The sequence below is a fragment of the Ambystoma mexicanum genome, chromosome 14 (assembly GCF_040938575.1).
Source record: "Ambystoma mexicanum isolate Mex_15411 chromosome 14, UKY_AmexF1_1, whole genome shotgun sequence".
Taxonomy (NCBI): domain Eukaryota; kingdom Metazoa; phylum Chordata; class Amphibia; order Caudata; family Ambystomatidae; genus Ambystoma; species Ambystoma mexicanum.
In genome coordinates, this window is record NC_090940.1 from 600,570,965 (window position 1) to 600,593,172 (window position 22,208).

The 22,208-nt window shown below is 45.9% G+C and overlaps 1 protein-coding gene across 1 annotated transcript in view; it reads right to left on the bottom strand.

Annotated features, from left to right (window-relative positions):
• ASB2 (ankyrin repeat and SOCS box containing 2) overlaps nt 1-22,208 on the bottom strand; it is a 194,051-nt gene that overhangs the window by 80,719 nt on the left and 91,124 nt on the right. Inside the window, exons 2-3 of the mRNA XM_069637978.1 lie at nt 2,844-3,158; nt 32-112 (exon numbers count right to left, since the gene is read on the bottom strand). Of these exons, the coding sequence (XP_069494079.1) occupies nt 32-112; nt 2,844-3,142 (380 nt within the window). The 5' untranslated portion in view covers nt 3,143-3,158. The remainder of the gene's footprint in view (nt 1-31; nt 113-2,843; nt 3,159-22,208) is intronic.

Below are 22,208 nucleotides of genomic sequence, written 5' to 3' on the forward strand. Positions count from 1 at the left end.
CGGCTTCTTGAAAGCTGCGCAGGGTACTTACTCGGCCTGCGGGGCAGGGAACGGGCTGCCATCGTACCGGTTTCCTCTGCCAGGCCCAGTGGTGCGGGGCGGCTGTGGAGCCCTGGAGTTGCGGAGACAGGAGTGAAACAAAGAGAAGTACTCAGCGTACGAGAAACAGGTCATGGTCCGAGCAGCACCTGGAGCGGCCGGGGATGCGTCCTACACAGCCAGCCACCCAGCCACGCAGCCACCCAGCCCCCCGCAGCCCCCCACCCTGAATGGAAGCAGATGGCGGCCTGGCTCTCCGCACTCCGCTGCCCGCAGACCCGGATTATTTTTGGCACTTAGAGGAAATGTCAGGGGATTTGAATGACCATATACGACAACAATGCGCTAAAAAAAGAGCACAGCCTCCGGAAGATGGATCCACTGGGCCCGGGGATACAAGCTGCCGCATCCCCGAGCTCCCCGTGGCAGCCAAGGATACCCACAGCATCTGCTGGGGATGCTGTAAACTCAGCCCCCCCGCGCGACATGCAGGCGAGGCACTGCCAGACTGCCAATCTCTCGTGTGTGTGTCTGTGCACATCCAGGCATAGGGCCGGTGTGTGCAATGCTGAGGAGAGGACAACCTGTGTGCGAGCAACTATAATAGTGTGTGCGGGCGTGCGTGTCTCTAGGCAGTGTGAGTGTGTGCTTTATACCTGTTTGCGCAAGGTTTGAGGGTAAACCTGTGTGTGCAAGGCTGTGGACAACGTGTGTGTGTGTGTGTGTGTGTACTGTACACGTATGTGTAAACATCTAGGCCTTATACCTTTGTGTGCAAGACTTGGGCTCAACATATGTGTGCAAAGCAGAGGGTAACATCCAGACACTGTGCGAGAGTTGGGGGTCAAATTGTGCGTGTGCGAGACCAAGGACAACTGGTGTATGAACATCACAATATACAGTGTGTGTGTGTTTGCGTGTGGATATGGGAATACTAAAGTGTGTGTGCAAGACAAAGGGGGGGGCGACTGTGAAAAGTATGCATCTGTGCTGGTTTACTTCATAAAAGAAATGTACATTCATAAAACAAATCATTTCATAGACTGCATTGCAAGGCGCTACTAATAAATACAAACAGCACTCTTAAGAACATTCTACAACGTACTTGGTCTCCGAAAAAGAATCGCACACCCTCTAGGCCCGGGACACGGGCATTGATTGTAGGAGCTAGGCAGCAGCCATATTTGTTTGCAAATCATGTTGCTTCTGTGCACCACCGCCCTGTGCCAAGACTCGCTTCTGGCCTCACCCAAGCCACTACCACCACGGAGGTCCTTTGGGGGTAGCCAGAGGTAGCAGCTGCTCCCCCTGACTCCCCCTTTGGTAGGTACCCTTAGGTTGCCGGCAGGGTGAGCGCCAGGGAAGCACAGACAGCACAGATCTGAAGGGACAGCTGGAGCAGCAGGGCAGTGCAGTGCTGGCATAACGTTGGGGGCCAACCATGCTGCTGTGCTCGGAACCTGTGGCCTACTAGCAGCGTCACGAGACATTCCTGATGGAAGGTTTACGCTAGGTACCCACTTCCCCCCCCTGCCCCCTTAAGTGCCAAGGCCATCCATGTTCGTCCTGAATTCCCACAAGGAATCCCTGTAGGCCCCGCCCACTCCAGCAGTTATCAGAGTGGCTCATGTTGATGTTCCTAGATAGGCATGGAATGAATGCACAGCCAGGGGCGTTGCTAGGTGGGGGGGCTAAAGGGGCTATAGCCCCTGATCTTTTGGTTGTAGCCCCGATAGAATCTCAGGAGCTACAGCCAAAAGACTAGCTAGCCCCCAGTCCCAACAGTTCCGACATTAGCGTAGCCCCGGGTCTTTTCCAGACCTAGCAACACCCCTGTGCACAGACATGTATGTACCCTGCTCAGCCTCTTTCCCTCCTTGAACTGGGAAACACGCGTTTTCCTTGGCATGGCCTTTTGTTGCTTTCGCAACTCAAGGGAAGTAGTTGTTTGCATGCCGCCTCAGTACTATATACTGTAGGAGCCTTCCTGGGGTGCTGTGAGGCCTGCATGCAACTTTGGTGTGGAGTGTTGGGTGAGCGTTCCGCCGGTGGGTGTGGACGGGCCTCCTCTGGTTGTTCCTAGCCTACTTGCCTATTGTACTTTATGTGACCTATTGGAACTGCCCAAAGCATGGTATGTCCTCTTGGTGAACCTGCTCACTTCAAATACCTGCAGATTTCACGAATATACTCAAGCGTATGCAGGTGGACATGTCTTTCCAGCTACATCCCTACGCGCGCGCGCGCGTGCGTGCGTGTGTGTATATAACAGGACACACATTACATAGTACAGATTCTGCACGGGTTATTGATCCAGTGGGGACCATGTCTCTAACTTCCACACATTAGGGCAGTATGCCAGTTGATCTGTATTGTTGGGAATTCAAATAACCCTTTAGATTGGTGAGGTCATATCCTGTTATCATTTCAGGGCCAAAGGTAATGGGAAGTCTCTATATGTGATGTCACTTCCGCTAGCCCTGGCATTTTGGTGGATTGACTTCCCTGACTACTACCCCAGATCCATGTAGGGTACTATATGAAACCCTACAACCTGAAAGAATGTAGACATGATTCTGGTCAGTGGGTGCCAACAGCGTCAATGGATAGCTGCCAATCAAGTATCACCTGGGGGACCTATGCATTACTCCCACAGCACTTCCTATTCAGGTGACCGAAATCTGCAAACCTCTGGGGGGTTCACAGCAAGTGAGGGACCCTGAAAGTTGCCTAGGTGCTGAGGTCCACTGACACGGGCCTGCAAAGAACCGTAGAGCATTGGCCTCCAGCTCTGGCCTGCTTACCTGTTGGGCCGGTGAAACTGTCGAGACTGATTCAGAGCCCACGGCGATGCGTCAGCCCTGCTCTGTTCACCGATGGCAGCTGGGCCGGCACTTGCTGCTGGTGTCTTCTGATTGGCTTGGGCTTGTGATTGTGTTTGGGCTTGCGCGTGGGCTTGCGTCTGCTGTGCAGAACTCTCCATCAGGCTCTGCTCAATGGCCATTTGGATGAGCTCATCCTCACTCAGGCCACTGTAGAGGCTGAACTCTTCAGAGGTGAATGTCCTCGACTCCAGCCCCTGGCTTGAAACCTGTGTCGCCATCTTGATTTCCTGTAGTCTGAGAAAAACACAACATAGAGAATCAGATGTGTGAATGCATGCTTATCAAATTTGAGTTCAGACTTAAAAGCAGACGGAGGGGTTATTGTAGCGGTATAATGACCTCGCCCTTAACAAAGCCTTAAAGACTGAGGAAGGGTCATTATTGCAGGATAATTCCCCCCCCCCCTTTACGGACAGAGGTAGGGTTCATTATTGCAGGACAATGCTCACCTCCAAGTTAAGGCCCACAGTGAAACAGAGGGCCATAACTTAGGGAAGGGTTATTAAGTGATAATGACCCCTCCTGACATCTGTACAGCTATTAAGCACGCACTGGTAAGACCAATATAGATTGAGGATTTGTTAATTTGTAAGTGGCAGAACATGTTCGTAAATTAAACGTGGTTTCAAGGGAAGAGTTTAAATAACAAGGATGTCTTTATAAGCTAAGCATTTCATTTGGAAGCGTTGCTGAACTGGGGCGGTTTTAACATGAGCATACATTATGCCCACCCTCTCTTTCAGATCGCCCAGAGCACCTGGAGACCGTGTCACTGGCAGCAGTGCGCGGTATAAATCCTACTAGCGTAACTGTCAGGATCCGGGTTATGTATTATGCATATATATACTTAGTTGAGGCAGATTAGAAGTGGTAGTATTGCAGTGTATACAAGGCACAGGATTTATTTCCTTAAGTCTTTGTTTCAGGAAGGTGTAGGTTACCCAAGGCAAGATGGAGGAGATGATTGACAGTTCTACAGACGCGGTAGGGCAGCTTGGGATCCTGAGGCAACCTGGAATCCTGAGCGAATTCTAAACTGCCTTTCGTTGACAGAAACTCAAGATCAGCTCCAGTTTTTAGGCCTTCAAGAAAATAAGGAAATCATCCGAGCACTTTGTGGAACATGATCCAGTAGTCTGGTGGGACTCTTTCATTCAGTTGACAGTGAGTTGAGGAATAGGATTGTACACATTAGTATTTGGACAACAACGTTTCTTCAGCATGAGAGCAGAGAATGGAGTCAAGAGTTTTATACCCTAAGTTTATTGTAATTCAAGTGTCTCGTGAGAGTGAAGTGAAGTAACCGTTAATACTTAAATGTAAACTGCTGTGACAAGCGCACTGAAATGGTCCTTCAGACAGCCTCAGTGCTAAGAGAGTGACGTGAAGGAAGCGTGCAACCTTCATTCGGAGACAAAAGAATACAGGGAGGTGCGCTTCAAAAGAAGTCAGCGCTCGTATTGTGTATCTACCCAGGGCGATGGGAAAATTTCAGGAGGGTGGCATCAATGTTTTAATCAGGCACCTGCCCAGCGCTTTGAGAGCTTACAGGAGCACGGGCGTGAGGCAGCTTTAAAGAATAGCACAAGTTCAAAGTTGCCTGAGCGTGCCTGTACATAGAAAAGGGACTATGCTGGGCTGGCGGGCCGCACAGTAAACATAGTAAAAGGACTAGGGTGGGTGCGACGAGCCACGCAATTGTCTATAACAAATAAGATTAACATCAGTTGTTAGCATCCGAAGTTGGCGACGCGCCACCGTCTAAAGTAGAGAAAAGTTCACGCTTTCAGAAGTGAGTTCAGTTAAAACTTGCACATAGTTGCAAATGGAACTTTAAAGAGTACTAGGCAGCAAGTAAAACAATTTTTACAATAGACATATAGACTTTATTTTCCTTTCAAGAGAGGAAACATCTGGTGGCAGGAAAAGAGTGGAGTTCTTTTAAAAAGGAAGAATTATAAATAAGAAAGAATACAAGGAGAAAGCAACTGACAGAGAAAAAGTTGAAGTCACTTATTCAATATAATCTCTAGAAGGAGAACAAGAAGGAGAAGAGAATTGAGAGCAGTCAATAATGTTATGCTAATCTCGTTTCAGGTCTCGTGTCTAAAGAAGTCGGAGGCGAGGATCTGGTTTGTTATTTTGTCCAATTCCCCTTTCCCTCTGGGCTGAGAAGTATATAGCCTGTGCACCATTCAGCTGTGCGTTCAACGCTTCAGGGAGTTTGTGCGGTCATCAGCTCCTGCGGTTTTCTTATGGATTCTGATAGAATGAAAGGCCCACAGTGAAATTTATTGCCTGAGGTGTCATGGACCCTGCATAAATTACTGTTGGGACTTTGGGGGTCTTGTTAAGGGAATTAAGAGAGGAGTTGTGTGTGCCTCTTAGAGAAAATAAGGACCTTAGTCTGAGGTTGGAGGAGTGGAGTTTGCAGGTTCAGAGAAAAGTAGTAGTGGAACCACCTTCCTTAAATGAGCTACCAGAGCTTCAGTCTAAAGTGCAGATTGCAGTAACCAGTAGAGAAGATACTAGCAGTCGACGGGGACGAGCGGCAAAGATGGGCAAGTATGTAGGTGTAAATCATGCAACTCTGTTAGCATACCCGGAACAATATGGCAGTGACGTAAAAAGATTTCAGATATTTTGGACTCAATGTGAGCTTCATTTCTTATGTCTGCCAGAAGCCTTTGTAACTGATGCTGCCAAGATGGCATTTCTTTCATTATATTTCTCAGGGAATGCAGCAGCCTTGTGCATGGTGCCTTTGGTATCTCAGAAAAGTCCAATTTTAGTATATTTTGCACTTTTACGAGTTGAGTTTAGGTGCATATTCGATCATAGAAAGATCACCCAGGAGGTGGATGGAGAGATTTGAATTTGAGACAGGAAGTAAAGGATTTGCTTAGTTACACTACACAGTGCAGGACTCTAGTGCTTGAAAGCCATTGTCCTGAAGAAAAGAGAGCCTCTCTTTTTTATTGTCGGTTGAAGGATGAACTGAAGGACGCCTTAGCTGTGGTCGTGGATAGGGCAGTCTCTTGTAAGGATTAATAGATCTGGTCATGCAATTAGACTTTAGACAGAGCGAAAGATGGTGGGAACAAAGAAGGAATGTACCAGAACCGCGACAGTGGGAGAAAAGGGATCGTCCTAAGCGAGAAGTGGTTTCTCATGAGGCAAGATTTCAGGCTTCCTATTTTAAGCGACATTTTCTTTTGAGTGCTGAGGAAAAGGAAAAGAGAAAAATGAATAATGTATGTCTCTACGGGTGCAAGTAACAGCATTTTGTAGGGAACTGTCCGCGATGTCCAAAGAAGTTTGTGTCACTACAGGATAGGAGTCACCAAGTGGCAAATACACTTCAGATGGCTGTCACGCACATAACATTGAACGTATCCTTATTTCTAAGAGAGACACTTATTTGTGATGGATGAGCTATGCTGAATTCAGGAGCTACAGGTAACTTCCTAGATTGGGGATTGGCATGGTCCGTCCTTAGGCATTCCAGTCAGATCAAAAGGATTTATTGAGCAGGTAAGGGATGTGGATGGCACCAGTTGTCTTCTGGGCCGATTACTCATGAAACTGTACCTCTGGGTTTAAAACTTAGAAGAAAACATTGAGAGGAGACGGTATTCGAGTTATTGATGCTCCACAGTTGAAAACTATTTTAGGCATGTCTTGGTTTACTCATCATAATCCAACAATAAATTGGGAGAAGAGAACCATGACTTGCGATTCAACATTCTGCATTGAGCACTGTTTAAATAGTCCCATTATAGTAGAGATAACTCCTTCTGAAGGAATTGGAGTTAATCTTTATGTCAGAATCGGCGAGAGTCATTCAATTGGAGCTGCGGTTGGAGAGTTACCAAGTTGTTACGTGGAATTCAGAGATTATTTTGATGAGAAGACTGCAGGAGAACTACCTCTACATAGATCCCATGAATGCAAAATTGTCCTGGAACCGGGAGCTACAATTCCTTGCAGTTGGAATTACACCCTAAGTGAAAATGACAATCAATATTTGAAAGAATATATGAAGGAGAACTTGGCCAAGGGATTCATCCGGCATCCTCAATCACCTGCAGCTTCACCTCCTTTTTTTGTACCAAGGAAGGAACGCTTCGCACTTGCATAGACTATCGAGCTCTGAACAAAATGACTATAAAGAATAGATATCCACTTCCAGTAATATCCACCATGCTAGACCAAATCCAGGGGAAAATAAATGATGTTTACCAAACTTAATCTCAGAGGAGCTTACCATCTAGTCTGTGTGAGATCGGGTGATGAATGGAAAACAGCGTTCAGAACTTGATTTGGGCTATATGAATATCAAGTTATGCCTATCGGATTGTGCAATGCCTCCGCAGCTTTTCAATTCTTCATAAAGTAGGTCTTTAGAGACTTTTTAGTTATATTTGTAGTAGTGTCTATAGATGATATTTTGATTTATACCCAAAATAAAGAAGATACCCAACAACATGTCAAATTGGTTTTGCAGCGTTTTAGTCATAACCACCTATTTGCCAAGATGAATACAATTATATTTCACACAGATGTGCTAGAGTTTCTGGGTTTCGGAATCTCACCTGAAGGATTAGAAATGGATGCATGAAAGGTGCAACCTGCCAGAGATTGGCCACCTTCTAAACATGTAAAGGAGGTCCAGAGCTTCTTGGGCTTCGCCAACTTTTACCGTCAATTTATTCAAGGCTTTTCGCATTTGATAACACCCATCACCAAACTATTAAAAAAGCGTGTGAAATATATCTGGTCTCAATAAACTAATTAGGATTTTCAGGTTTTAAAAGGAACATTCATTTCAGGGCCTATTCTAATGCATCCTGATGTAGAGCAACCTTTCTTCGTGGAAGCTGATGCCTCCAATTTAGCATTGGGGGCTGTGTTATCTCAGCAGCATCCTAACACTGGCCAACTCAACCCAGTAGCTTTTTTTTCTCAAAAACACTGTCTCCTGCCGAGATTAATTATACAATCGCGGACCGAGAACTAGTAGCGATTAAGTCGGCTTTCCAAGAATGGAGACACAATCTGTTGGGGGCTCGGTACAAAGTAACCATTCTAACAGATCATAGAAATGTATTATTTTTTAACTTGACACCTTGACAGCTGCAGCGGTCTCTATTTTATGCAGATCGTGACTTTGTTATCACATTCAAACCAGGGAGGCAGAACGGTAAGGCAGATGCTCTTTCGCATCAAGTCACAGGAAGCGAACATATACGCTTAGATACCAGTCAAGATCTGACCCCTGCTGACCATTTTGTTGTGGGAAGTACTAATTCAACTGAAGGATTGTTACAAGAAATTCAATTGAATATGTTGCTTGATCAAATGCGTTTGTGGGCAGAGAAGGATCCAGTACGACAAGTTGGGGAAGGTCTTCCTTAACATGAGAATAAGCTATACCTCCCGTCAGAAGAGCTTTGCATCGCAATATAGTGTCATGATTATTAGATTGCTGGTCATCCAGGTTACAAGAAAACCTGGAGTTGCTGCGGCAAAAGGTGTGGTGGGAAAATATGTCAGTAGATGGATCAAATTATGTCAAGATGTGCAAGGTGTGTGCTCGAAGTAAGTCAGAGATTGGAAAACCTGCGGTGGAGTTGAATCCGTTAACCATACCGCCACGACCATGGCATACTTTGTCTATGGACTTCATTGTAGATTTACCCAGGGACAAGCGTTGTTCCACCATTTTAGTGATAATGGAACTTCTCACAAAGGCAGGGCATTTAATTCCAATTAAGGGTCCGCTTACAGCTGTTAATATGGCTCAGAGCTTTTTGTAGAACGTGGTTCGATTGCATGGTCTTTGTGTCGCGGTTTATTATACAGTCACACACAAGTCAGGGAGCTCCTTCCCCTACAATGAATGTGGCGCACAATAAATCACTATGAGTTCTTATTTGGTTCACTGTGGTAAGGCCTCCAACCCGTCTCACACACAACTTCAACAAATACCCAGTGCCCCAATGGATTAGGAACCAGGCCGGTGTGTATTATAAATTATTAATTAATTAATTCATGGCAAATTAGAACAAACAGATTACATCAGCCACCAATGTTGTGGCAAGACAAAAACACAATGGGCCTCATTACGACCCAGGCGGACTTCGCGGTGCTAAATGCACCGCGAAGCATGGCGGAAAGCCGCCGATAGCGCCATGGGGGTTGGCGGATTTACCGCCCCATTCCGACCTCGGCGGAGCGGTAAATCCCCAATCCCCATTCTGCCCTTCCCCATTCCCATTTTTGCCCCATAGGGTATAATGGGAGTGGGGAAGGAGTTAATTACGCCACCGTAAAATACGGTGGCGTAATTAACAACGAGGTCCCGTAGCGCCATGGTTTTCTCCGGCTGGTAAAACCAGGCGGAGAAAACCTCCATGGCGCTACGGGAACTCGTAGTATGGCGGAGAGGTACGCCATGCACTACGCTGGCGTAATACCCTCTCCGCCAGGGTCCTAATGAGGCCCAATGACTTCCGTATAGCGACAACGTAGAGATATACTGTCACAATTAATTCCTTTTAAATCACAAGGCAGAAGAAGAACAATTCAACACACTGAGATAGCAAATGGTTTAAGCGTTCCCCCCACAACCCTCACCCCCAAACATCAATTAGGCTTGATTCCTTTGAATGGAAGTCAGTGGCAGGGAGTGGGAACACAATGAGAAACTCGGATATGTGGTCTAGCTCCCAGAAAAAATATGGGAAACAGAAGTTAATGGGAACATTAGTTTTGCAGAGCACAATGGTAAAATCGTTTTTTAATTATTTATCACCACTGCTATGGGAAAGAATAGAAAGAAATGGGGAATTCATTTTTCTTACACCTAAAAGGACAAGCAGGCTTTAGGGGATATTGGTCAGCTCACAATGGGAAAATCGGTTTTGGGTTGGGATTCAAAGAAACAATATGACAATAACACACAGGGCTTTAGGATTATGGTCAGAACAGAATGTGGAAATCGATTTTGGGTTGGGATGACAGATGCAATGGGAGAAGGAAAACGCAAATGGAAATTAATTTTTCAGAGCACAATGGGAACACAGAGACCATTTTCATTTGGCATATCACAATGGGAACACAGGAAAAATTTCGTTTTTACCTTGCACAATGGGATTATTTTGGCAAATCTTTATGACTATACCGGCTCACAACACACTGGGAAAAGATTGTTGGTTTTGAATGCCAACTATAATGATCCCGTGAATTAAATGGGAAAATTAATTGATTTACTTTGATAAATATGCTAAGGATCTACACAGGCAAACGGGGGATTTTTCAGTGGGGAAATAACTAACACAAGTCTGAAAGAATACAGGGCATACACAATCTATGGCTTGGGATATTTCTACTTACAAGAGAGGTCTGTTCTGGGCATCAGGGAGGGTCAGGGCACCAGTGCTGCGACAGCCAGAGCCAGTCAAGGGTCGCCTCTCTCTTTCCTCCAAGGCGTCGCAAGTCAGCTTCTATGTCTCCTAGCTCCTGTCCCCACTGCAAGATTAGGCCTTTCTCTCCTAGAATGTTTCTCCAGGTTTCAGCAGCAGTTCGCCTCTCAGAATTATTGGGAGAAGTCCAGCTCTGAGGCAAGCTGGCTTAGTTATAGGGTGAAGGACATCACTAACTTGTCATGATTCCCGCAACAGGGTTTGGTGGAGTGTCCCTACCTCACTCCCACCTGTATACTGATAGGACAAGGGAATGGGGGAGTGCTTTGGACTGGCTAGGCGAGGAGAGAGCTTCATCATCTCACTTTGACATGTGGGCTTGGTCTTAATAGGACTTGAAAACCTCACCACATGATAAGCACCTTTAATCTCTAGAAGAACTATATCAGTGAAAAATATGGCACTTTACGGGTGTCATACTAATCATAATTGACATGCTTTATCAGCTTTTCGCATTGCTGATAAACACAAGGAGGGCCACATCATGTTTTCATGAATAACCTTAGTTGTGTTTATCCCACAAAAATCGTTTTAGCCTGGTTAGAATGGGTTAACTTTCACCTTTAATAAAATCCTAGAATTACTTTTATGCAATGTACATGTCTATTTTACACAATAAATGCATTTCTCCCATTTAAAAGCACTGGGCAGCTTCCTTACTCATTTTCTTAGACCCCCACCTTTTCTTAAGCTACACTCTCCTGTTCATGCCTATGACGCACACATTGGGGTCCGTGTTTAGATTAGCCTACCCCCTTCAAGGGCTAATGACCGCTAATGGGTTTTCTTTATGGGCCTTGTGACCCAAGTCACAAGGGCTGCAAAACAGACCCAACCGTATCTGCCTTTCGCTGCAGTTCCCATCTAAGAGTATATTATTTCTTGTATTTAGGCTTGTATTTTTAAGAAATGGTTTTGATGGATGATGACACCCCAGGCCTTTCTTCAGGACAGCAAAGGGGAGGTCGTAGAGCCTGGTTTCATGTTAGGAGAAATCACAGTCCCTGTATCCTACAACAAATAGCCTTTAAACTCGCACCTAATTGTAATTTTAAATTACATCTATCTATGGCACACAGTTTCAACTATATACGCATATTGTTTCCGAATGGTACATATACATGAGTACAGCATGCCCAAGCTTGCAAGTCTGGTGGGTATTTCGCTTGGCCTCCTTTACATTTTTAAGGGAAAAACGAAATTACATCATTTTATTTAATGTACATGTAAAAATGCCCTGTTTCACTGCAGCTGCTTCAACACACTCTGGTGTTTCATTGAAAACACTGTGCACTGCAGTTTTCTTGAGATATCAGTGCAGCTTTTCATGGATTTGTCGAAATGTTCTTCCATGTGTCTTTCGCTTCCTTCATGAAAGGCATTGCGCACCTCTCCATATTTTGCAATTTGGGCACCTTTTCCTTCCTTTTGATTTGAATGTACAATCCCTTATGTCGGACCTCATTTCTGTGCAGGCCTGGCATTTTGGTGAGTGCTCATAACTGACTCTAGCCTCTTTATTCCTCACATCCAGGATCTATTTCACCCCACACTTCCTAACCAGTTGATATCAGACCATGGAACCCAATCTGTTTAAAAATTCAGGCAAGCCCTATGTAAAGTATTGGGGATAGAGGTTCATTTGTCGTCTGGATACAACCCCCAATCTAATGGCCAAATGGAAAGGGTGAACCAAGAACTTGAAAACTCTCAATCTGAAAAGAGATGGGTAGATTTAGTGTGGTTGGCAAAATGTAGTTATAATAAATCTCAGAAAGATTATACCACCACAGAAAGATTCTACCACCCTGTCTCCATTTCACTGTAATCTGGACTAGTACCCTTGTTTCTTACGGGAAGTATTAATTGAAGACACTAATAATCCAGATATTAATAGAAGAATTCAGTTTATGAGGTAGAATCTAGAGTAGGCAGCATTAGCTGTACAGCAGAGTAGAAATTCCTATAAGAAGGTTGCTGATCAATCCCATAGGCCAGCTCCCTCCAACTGTCAGGAACCAAGATTGGAAACATTGGTATCGATGGCGATTCCGACGATGACCGGTCTAGTCCTCACCTAACATGGCGCCCGACAGGACGCTGGAGCTTATATAATCTGGCTCCGCCCACTTTTCGGCGCGTTGTATCTGTTGTTTCACTCTCTCTCAACGCTCCGTCTGTGGATTATTGCCATCCTGTGTTTACCTTATCGTTCTCTTTTCCCCTTGTTCCTTCCTTTGTTCCTTATATTCCGTGTTCGCTACAGTTCTGCTCTGCGCACACGAGTTCCGCTGTAATATCTGCTGCGGTACCTTTCCGCTTCTTTATTTCTTTCTTGCTTAAAACTTGTACATTTCCTTTCAACCTGGCTCCCCGGCCGCGAGGGTGCTCGCACACTGTGTTCCGCGTCCGGGAACAGGAGCTTCCTACTTACCTTACTATCGGCTGTCCCTTCAGCCCTTCTGACTGGTTGTTTCATTATTCCTCTCTCACGAAGGCGCTGTGCTAAAATCCTCAGCGTTTCGTTAGCCTACTTCTCTACCTTCTTTTCTCTCCCTACGGCGTAATACCTGCTGGCGTGTGGTTCCGTTTCCATTCCGCCGTGGTGGGTTATTGCTGCTCTAGACTACTTAGGCAGTTCTATTGCCAGCTCAATTGCTTTCTCACTGTTGTTGAGTATAGTAGTCCTTCTCCATTACTTTTCCTACAGCACCCCTTTTCTTATCTATACCATCCTTTCCCTACCCTATTTTCAGGGTCCTCTACCCTATTCCTCCGTATAATATATTCTTGTCTCTTGGATTCTTAATTCATCAACAACATCATCTACTCTGACATCTTGGAGTTGCCATTATTGATTGACACCAGCTAAGTCCTACCTTCCGAACCCATCTATGGACTAGGGTTTTTTCCGCCTTCGGGCTTTTTCCCTAGAACTGAGGCTGGCCCCCTGGGGTTCCCCGGTGATAGGTCCAACCTTCTGTCAAGGTGGCCTCCGGAGGGGCCAGACCTTATCTTCACGAAAAGAAGACCAGGACCCAGAAAAGCAAGGTTCCAAGGACTAAGGAGAAGCCAAGCAAGGTCGAGACTGATCCTTGTGTATATACCTCGGAGGAGACAGGTGAGGAGAAAGGGGAGGTAGACAAGGGATCGGACAGAATACAACGCCTGAATCCTAACATGGCTTCCTTGGAACAATACCAAGAACTGGTAGCCGCAATGCAAAATCTCACGGTTGAAGTCCAAGCCTTGAGGACAGAGAACATATCACTCCGACAGCAGGTAATCCTGCATAGAGATGACCGTGGAGATCTACCTGCGATGCCCCTTTCCTTTGGCAAGTACAATGGTTACCCGGGAGGAATGAAAGAATTCCTTGATGCCTGTGGGGTGTATTTTGCCTTCCGTACCCATGCCTATGAATCGGCAAGATCTAGGGTTGGTTTCATCATCGCCAATCTCACAGGAAATGCCCTGGCTTGGGCCACTCCTCTTGTTGCCAGAAACGATCCCGCTTTGATTGATTATGATCGTTTTATAGAAGGATTCAAGGAACGATTTGACAGACCAGAGGTACTATATTCCTCCCTAGAAGCTATTCTAGATGTCGAACAAGGGAACACAGATGTCCAGACGTATATCGCCCGCTTTCAGAGACTAGCAGCGAAGGCTGACTGGCCAGATTCAGCCCAACAAACTATATTTCGGAGAGGGCTCCACGACGAGCTCAAGGATGAGTTAGCTCGCGTAGCCCGGCCAGTATCTTGTCAAGAATTGATGACCCTAGCATTACAGATTGAATTCCGATTAACGGAAAGAAGGCAAGAAAGAAGACGATACAGGAACAATCCTCATTCTCCCAGTCTACCGAACCCTTCTCCAGCAACCCGGACCAACGCCCCTTCGGAAGAACCCATGCAAGTTGGAACTACCCGGGGACCTCTTACACCGGGAGAGCGTAAACGAAGAAGAGACACCGGATTATGTATGTATTGTGGTTCCGCCAAACACTTATTGAGAAATTGTCCGGAAGTGCCACCCCGAAAGAAGGAAAACTTCAACCCCCGATCTACAGCAAGGGAAGTCTCGGGGGAAGTGCCAAGTACCCTTGCAACCACTCAAGAGCCATGAACAATTCTGAGGAAAATAACCTGATGGTGTTCCAAGTTAAGTTATGGTTGTCTCCTTCGAGTTCCATTGAAGTACTTGCGATGTTGGACTGTGGAGCTGCAGGTAACTTCATGGATGCTAACTGGGCTATAGAACATCACATAGCCACCAAACCTAAGATAACTCCCATTCCGGTAGAGGGTGTAGACGGTCGACCACTATCATCCGGTCCCATTACCACAGAAACAATACCACTAAGAATGGAGATGAGTCATCACTCGGAATACCTGATCTTTGATCAGATCAGAGCTGCCCATTTCCCTCTGGTCATCGGTATTCCATGGCTAAGGAAACACAATCCCCACATTGACTGGAAGGCTAATAGAGTGAGCTTCAACTCACTCTTTTGTAAGTCAACTTGTATGGGTTACAGGGATTCCTCCACCCATCCTGAAGCAGAACCACTTCCTACCCCCAGCTCCACAATCATAGCCTCAGTTCCGCCTCAATACCACGAATTCTCTGAGGTATTCATAGACATCCAACCTCGTGATCTTCCCCCTCACAGACCAGAAGATTGCGGCATAGATCTAGCACCGGATGCCGTGATTCCTTTCGGGCGAATGTACCCTCTGTCACTCCCAGAAAGGAAGGTCCTACGAGAATATTTGGACTCTAATCTCCAAAATGGGCTTATTCAAGAGTCGAAATCTGCCTGTGGAGCCTCCTTATTCTTTATACCAAAGAAAGACAGTTCCGAACTACGTCCATGTATTGACTATAGAGGGCTCAACAAGGTGACAATCAGAGACCGATATCCTATGCCATTAATCCGAGACATCTTGGAGGCGGTGCAAGGAGCTGCCTATTTTACCAAACTGGATCTACGAGGCGCCTACCATCTCCTAAGAATAAGAAAAGGCGACGAGTGGAAGACCGCGTTTCGCACTCCTTTCGGATTATTCGAATACCGGGTGATGCCATTCGGCCTGGTCAACGCCCCCGCTGTCTTTCAGAGGTATATGGATAAGGTGTTTGCAGATATGTTGTTTGTCTCGGTGGTGGTGTATCTGGACGATATCCTAGTTTTCTCTCGATCACTAAACGAACACAGGTCACAGGTGAGAAGGGTACTCCAACGTCTTCTTGAACACCAACTTTTGGTGAAACCGGAAAAATGCAAGTTCGAGACTACTTCCGTATCCTACCTGGGATTCGTTTTGTCAGGGGAAGGTATAGAGATGGACCCAGCCAAGGTTAAGGCTATTATGGAGTGGAGAGAACCCAGCACTATCAAGGAACTACAAAGTTTCCTAGGGTTGGCCAACTTTTATAGAAGATTTATACCAACCTTCTCCAACCTAGTGCTTCCTCTCACATCTCTGCTCAAAAAAGGAGTCAAGTTTGCCTTGAGAGATGAACAAAGGAGAGCAATTCAGACTCTTAAGGAATGTTTTTCCTCCGCTCCCATTTTGATACAGCCTGATCAGACCATACCATATATCCTAGAGACGGATGCCTCGATAGGAGCGGTAGGTGCCATCTTATTACAGAAGACAGCCGATGACCATGAACATCCGGTGGCATATTTCTCGAAGACCCTTACCAGTAGTGAACGGAACTATTCTGTCTTGGAGAGAGAACTTCTAGCCATCAAGCTAGCCTGTCAAGAATGGCGACATCTATTACAAGGCGCTGCCCATCCTTTCGTGATCAGAACTGACCACCGCAATCTCCGAGTTCTACAACAAATGGAATGCACCAATGCCCGACATGCCCGATGGGCATATTTCTTCCTACAGTTCGATTTCCTAATAACCTATATCCCGGGCACAGAAAACAAGAAGGCAGATGCCTTATCAAGAAGTATCGGAGACAGTTCAGGGACCTACAATGAACATGAGCACCTTTTCCCTAATCTCAAGGTCTTGGCTTCCACTGTCTCATTTTTTCAAGATCTGATACCTCATTATCAGTCCGGTGCAAGACTACCCGCCACAGTCATCCCAGGCAAGGATGGACTGTACTATCGTGGTCACGCTCTGTTCATTCCCAACAAGAATCTCCAGAAGCTCGTTCTTTCGTGGTGTCATGATAACCCCTTATCGGGTCACCCAGGCATCAGAAAGACCTATGAACTCTTACAAAGAGGATTTTGGTGGCCTGGATTAAAGACTGATGTATATCAGTATGTTACCTCATGCTCAATCTGTGCCTCTAACAAATATCGAACCGGTAAACCACTCGGACTCTTACAACAACATACCTTACCATCACGTCCATGGGAACATATCTCTACAGATTTCATCGTTGATCTCCCCCCTTCTGAGGGTATGACGGTGATTATGGTCACAATAGATTCATTTAGCAAACTGGCCCATTTTTCAGCCTTCAAACAAATCCCTTCTGCGTCTGAGACAGCTATTATCTTCCTCAGAGATATAGTCCGTCTACACGGCTTACCACAGACCATTGTATCTGACCGAGGACCTCAGTTTACTTCCAAATTCTGGGCTTCGCTTTGTCAGGTCTTGGGTATCCACAGAGCCCTTTCTTCGGGATACCACCCCCAGAGTAACGGACAAACCGAAAGGTTAAATGCAACCCTGGAACAGTATCTAAGGTGTTTCTGCAGCAACCAGCAGGAGAGATGGTATAATTTCCTTTCTCAAGCAGAGTTCGCCTATAATAATACCCTGCATACCACTATCCAAATGAGCCCTTTTTTGTGTACGTATGGATTTCATCCCAAACATCTGCCAGGGTTTGGCTCCCTAGCCACTAAGATTCCAACTCTGGAGAGCGTCATACAGGATCTTCAGGAGATTCATGATCTCGCCAAGAAGGCACACCAACTCAGTCAACAATCGCAGAAGAGATGGGCAGATAGGAGCAGAGCTTCCAACCCTTCATGGAAACCAGGACAACTAGTCTGGTTATCAACTACTTTTCTTCCTCGATGGGTTCATGCTGGAAAATTCTCTCCCCGTTATCTTGGACCATTTCCCATTCTCCAACAGGTCAACCCGGTTGCTTTTCGACTCAAACTTCCTGACTATCTCAAAAGGGTTCACCCGGTGTTTCATGTCTCTTTGCTCAAAGAGTACAAGGTAGACCCGTTCCTCAGACCCATCAATAAGAGTCGAGCCCAGGTACGTTCCATTCCAGAAGAATATGAAGTAGCGTACCTAGTGGACTCCAGATACCACTTAGGTCGACTCCAATACCTGGTTCACTGGAAACGCTATCCAGTGGAAGAGAGGTCTTGGGAACCAGTAAGCCATATTCATGCTCCTAGGCTCTTGAGAAAATTTCATCGCCTTCACCCGGGCAAGCCGGGAGGTTCACCGAGAGGAGAGGGGTATACTGTCAGGAACCAAGATTGGAAACATTGGTATCGATGGCGATTCCGACGATGACCGGTCTAGTCCTCACCTAACATGGCGCCCGACAGGACGCTGGAGCTTATATAATCTGGCTCCGCCCACTTTTCGGCGCGTTGTATCTGTTGTTTCACTCTCTCTCAACGCTCCGTCTGTGGATTATTGCCATCCTGTGTTTACCTTATCGTTCTCTTTTCCCCTTGTTCCTTCCTTTGTTCCTTATATTCCGTGTTCGCTACAGTTCTGCTCTGCGCACACGAGTTCCGCTGTAATATCTGCTGCGGTACCTTTCCGCTTCTTTATTTCTTTCTTGCTTAAAACTTGTACATTTCCTTTCAACCTGGCTCCCCGGCCGCGAGGGTGCTCGCACACTGTGTTCCGCGTCCGGGAACAGGAGCTTCCTACTTACCTTACTATCGGCTGTCCCTTCAGCCCTTCTGACTGGTTGTTTCATTATTCCTCTCTCATGAAGGCGCTGTGCTAAAATCCTCAGCGTTTCGTTAGCCTACTTCTCTACCTTCTTTTCTCTCCCTACGGCGTAATACCTGCTGGCGTGTGGTTCCGTTTCCATTCCGCCGTGGTGGGTTATTGCTGCTCTAGACTACTTAGGCAGTTCTATTGCCAGCTCAATTGCTTTCTCACTGTTGTTGAGTATAGTAGTCCTTCTCCATTACTTTTCCTACAGCACCCCTTTTCTTATCTATACCATCCTTTCCCTACCCTATTTTCAGGGTCCTCTACCCTATTCCTCCGTATAATATATTCTTGTCTCTTGGATTCTTAATTCATCAACAACATCATCTACTCTGACATCTTGGAGTTGCCATTATTGATTGACACCAGCTAAGTCCTACCTTCCGAACCCATCTATGGACTAGGGTTTTTTCCGCCTTCGGGCTTTTTCCCTAGAACTGAGGCTGGCCCCCTGGGGTTCCCCGGTGATAGGTCCAACCTTCTGTCAAGTTGGCCTCCGGAGGGGCCAGACCTTATCTTCACGAAAAGAAGACCAGGACCCAGAAAAGCAAGGTTCCAAGGACTAAGGAGAAGCCAAGCAAGGTCGAGACTGATCCTTGTGTATATACCTCGGAGGAGACAGGTGAGGAGAAAGGGGAGGTAGACAAGGGATCGGACACCAGCTCCCAAATATACGACAGGAGATTTGGTATGGTTGTCCTCACGTTATATCAGGCTTTAAGGAAAGAAGAAATTCAGTCCACGTTTCTTGGGGTTTTTAAGATTGAAAAGGTGTTGTCTCCAGTTGCTGTGAGGTTAAAATTACCTTCTCATTTGATAATTCATCCCACTTTCCATGTACATTTAGTTAAAACCTTGTACAAAAAGGACTAGGTTGATGGGAAATCCATCTTCAGTCTTCCTAGGAGGTGAAGAGGAATTTGAGGTGCAAGCAATCCTGAACTCAAGAGTGTTCAGAGGGGAACCCCAATATCTGATAGATTGGAAGGGTTTTGGTCCTGAGGAAAGATCCTGGGAGCGGGCTGAGTTTGTGAATGCTCCATTGTTGACTGCACATTTTCATTGCAGGACTCCTCTTAAGCCTGGCCCTCGGCAGGATGGAGGAGATGAATGACAGTTCTACAGATGAGGTAGGGCAGCTAGAAATCCTGAGGCTACTTGGAATCATGAGAGAATTCTAAATTGTCATTCATTGACAGAAACTCAAAAGTCAGGACTTACTTTGATCAGCTCCAGTTTTTGGGCCTTCAAGAAAATTAGGAAATCATACAAGCACTTTGTGGAACATGATCCAGTAGTCTGGTGGGACTGTTTCATTCAGTTAACAGTGAAAACAGAGTTTAAGAATAGTATTGCACATATTAGTATTTGGACTAAACCGTTTCTTCAACATGAGAGCAGAGAGTGGAGTCAAGAGTTTTATAGTTTATGTTTTTTGTAACTCAAGTGTCTCATAAGAGTGAAGTGAGGTAAATGTTACTTCTAAAATGTAAACTGCTGTGACAAGCGCACTGATCCACCAGACAGCTCTCAGTGTTAAGAGATCGACGTGAAGGAAGCAAGCAACCTTTGTTTGAAATCAAAAGAATACAGGGGGGTGCGCTTCAAAACAAGGCAGCACTTGTATTGTGTATTTACCCAGCACCTTGAGAAGCTTTAAGGAGTGCAGGTGTCAGCGTTTTAATCAGGCAACTTTAATGAAATGGGGATGAGAACAAGAAGAAGAGAATTGAGAGCAGTCATTAAGGTTATGCTAATCTCATTTCATGTTTTGTGCCTTAAAAAGTCAGAGGCGAGGATCTGGTGTGTTATTTTGTCCCATTCCCCTTTGGGGTGAGAAGTACATAGCCTGTGCACCATTCGGCTGTGTGCCGAACGCTTCAGGGGGTTCGTGGAGCCAGCAGCTACTGTGGTTTTCTTCTGGATCCGGACAATAAGATAACATTAAATGTAATGGAAAACTAAACGGCTTCTCTATCCAAAAAAGGTAAGCAGTTTTCTATGCTTTCACTGTGGTGCCCTCATTTGGATATTGCCTGTCATGTTAAAAAAAGGATCCCCATTGATGAAACACAGGGATATGAATTCCTTTTAGCAAAAATACACCTCCAATCCCAAAACAACCACCAACTTCCTTGTCGTTTATAGAGCTCCAAACAAAAAGACTCACCCAGAAATAGATATCCCGCTACTACTCACCCCCTATATCAAACCAAACACTAAATGCATCATCCTAGGAGACTTAAACCTAGGCTATAACGACCCCCTTGACCATGCAGCCACATCTTTCCACACAGCCATGCAAGACATGAGCTTCTCACAACTAGTCAATGCCCCCACCCATGACAAAGGCAGAATACTGGATTGGGTCTTAGCTCTTAACACTCACATTTCTATTGACTCCATCCTGCATAGTGACTGGTCTGACCACCACATCATTAGCTTAACCCTTTGCATCAACTCCACAGACCCCAGCATGACGAAAAAACCGGGTACCTATGAAACCAGAAACATCAAGAAACTCTCAGCGGATAACCCCTCTCCAGTCCTCAGAGAAGCACTGGCCTCCATCTCCCCAGATAGCAACAACCCTTCGCATCTGGCAGACTGCTACCACAAATGCCTCTGTGTCACTATCACTCACCATCTCCCATTGCCACCAAAACTCGGAGACCAGATAAATGCACCAGTTTCTGGTTCAATGAGCAACTAGTCTCCCTGAGACGCACTAGAAGAGCACTAGAACATCGGCATAAAAAAAAACTAACACCCCAGACTCAGCAATAGCGTTTAACGATGCCAATAAAATCTACAAAAAAGCAGTTGTATCACACAAAGTGAATGCCCTTAATCTACGGATCACCAATGCCTCTTCCAACTCCAAGGAGCTATTCTCAATTCTCAGAGAATTAGAGAATCCCTGTCAAGATACAACTCCCATCAATGCTAGCAAAACCTGGTGTACCACAATCCAAGAAACACTAGCATCCAAAATAACTCTCCTACAAAAATAAATCGCCAACAAAAAACCAATCCTTGCAGGTAAATCCCTGCCCACCATCGTACCCTCAACTGCCAATCCATGCAAACCATTTCATTTCACCCACCGACTCACAAGAGACAGTACTAGACACTATAGCCAAATCAAAATCGTCTAACTGCAAAGAAGACAAATTCCCCCCATTGAGTTAAACTCTGTGCCCCCACACTTACCACCATTATCACAGAATGCGTCAATGCCTCCTTCAACTCCAATACAGTCCCCATCAGCATCAAAAAAGCCTGGGTGACTCCCCTCCTCAATGGCGAAGCAAGGGGGCAAAAGGAGGGCTGAGGGCTATTAAAGAGGCAAATGGCCCTGAAGGCATAGGCAATATTGCCATTGGCATCCGGGGCTGTGTGTGAGGCGGGTGAGGTAGGGGGGGAGCGAGTGCAAAGGTGGATGTCCCAGGGCTCTGCCTCCTTGCCATGAAAATGAAAAAAGGTCTTCTACTTCCTCAGCTACCAGGTGAGAAAGGAGTAGATGACGAGGATGGGTGGCACCACCTCCACCAAACATAAGTGTGGAGAGGGGGCAAAGGGGCAGGGAAGAAGGTAGTCCAGAGTGCCAGGTGCCGGGTAGATCATTGGAATCCTGACAGGATCAGGATGCATGGGTACCCCGGCAAATATTTCTCAGAGACCCTGGATCCTGATTCGCTGTCAGGACTCCAACATTCTACCTCTAGTTCTAATCTCTATTAGCAAATGAAAATCCCTGGCCCGGGTGCTAATTGATTCAATCGGGACCTTGAGTCAAGCTTGCAGACACATAAAAGGCCATATTGACT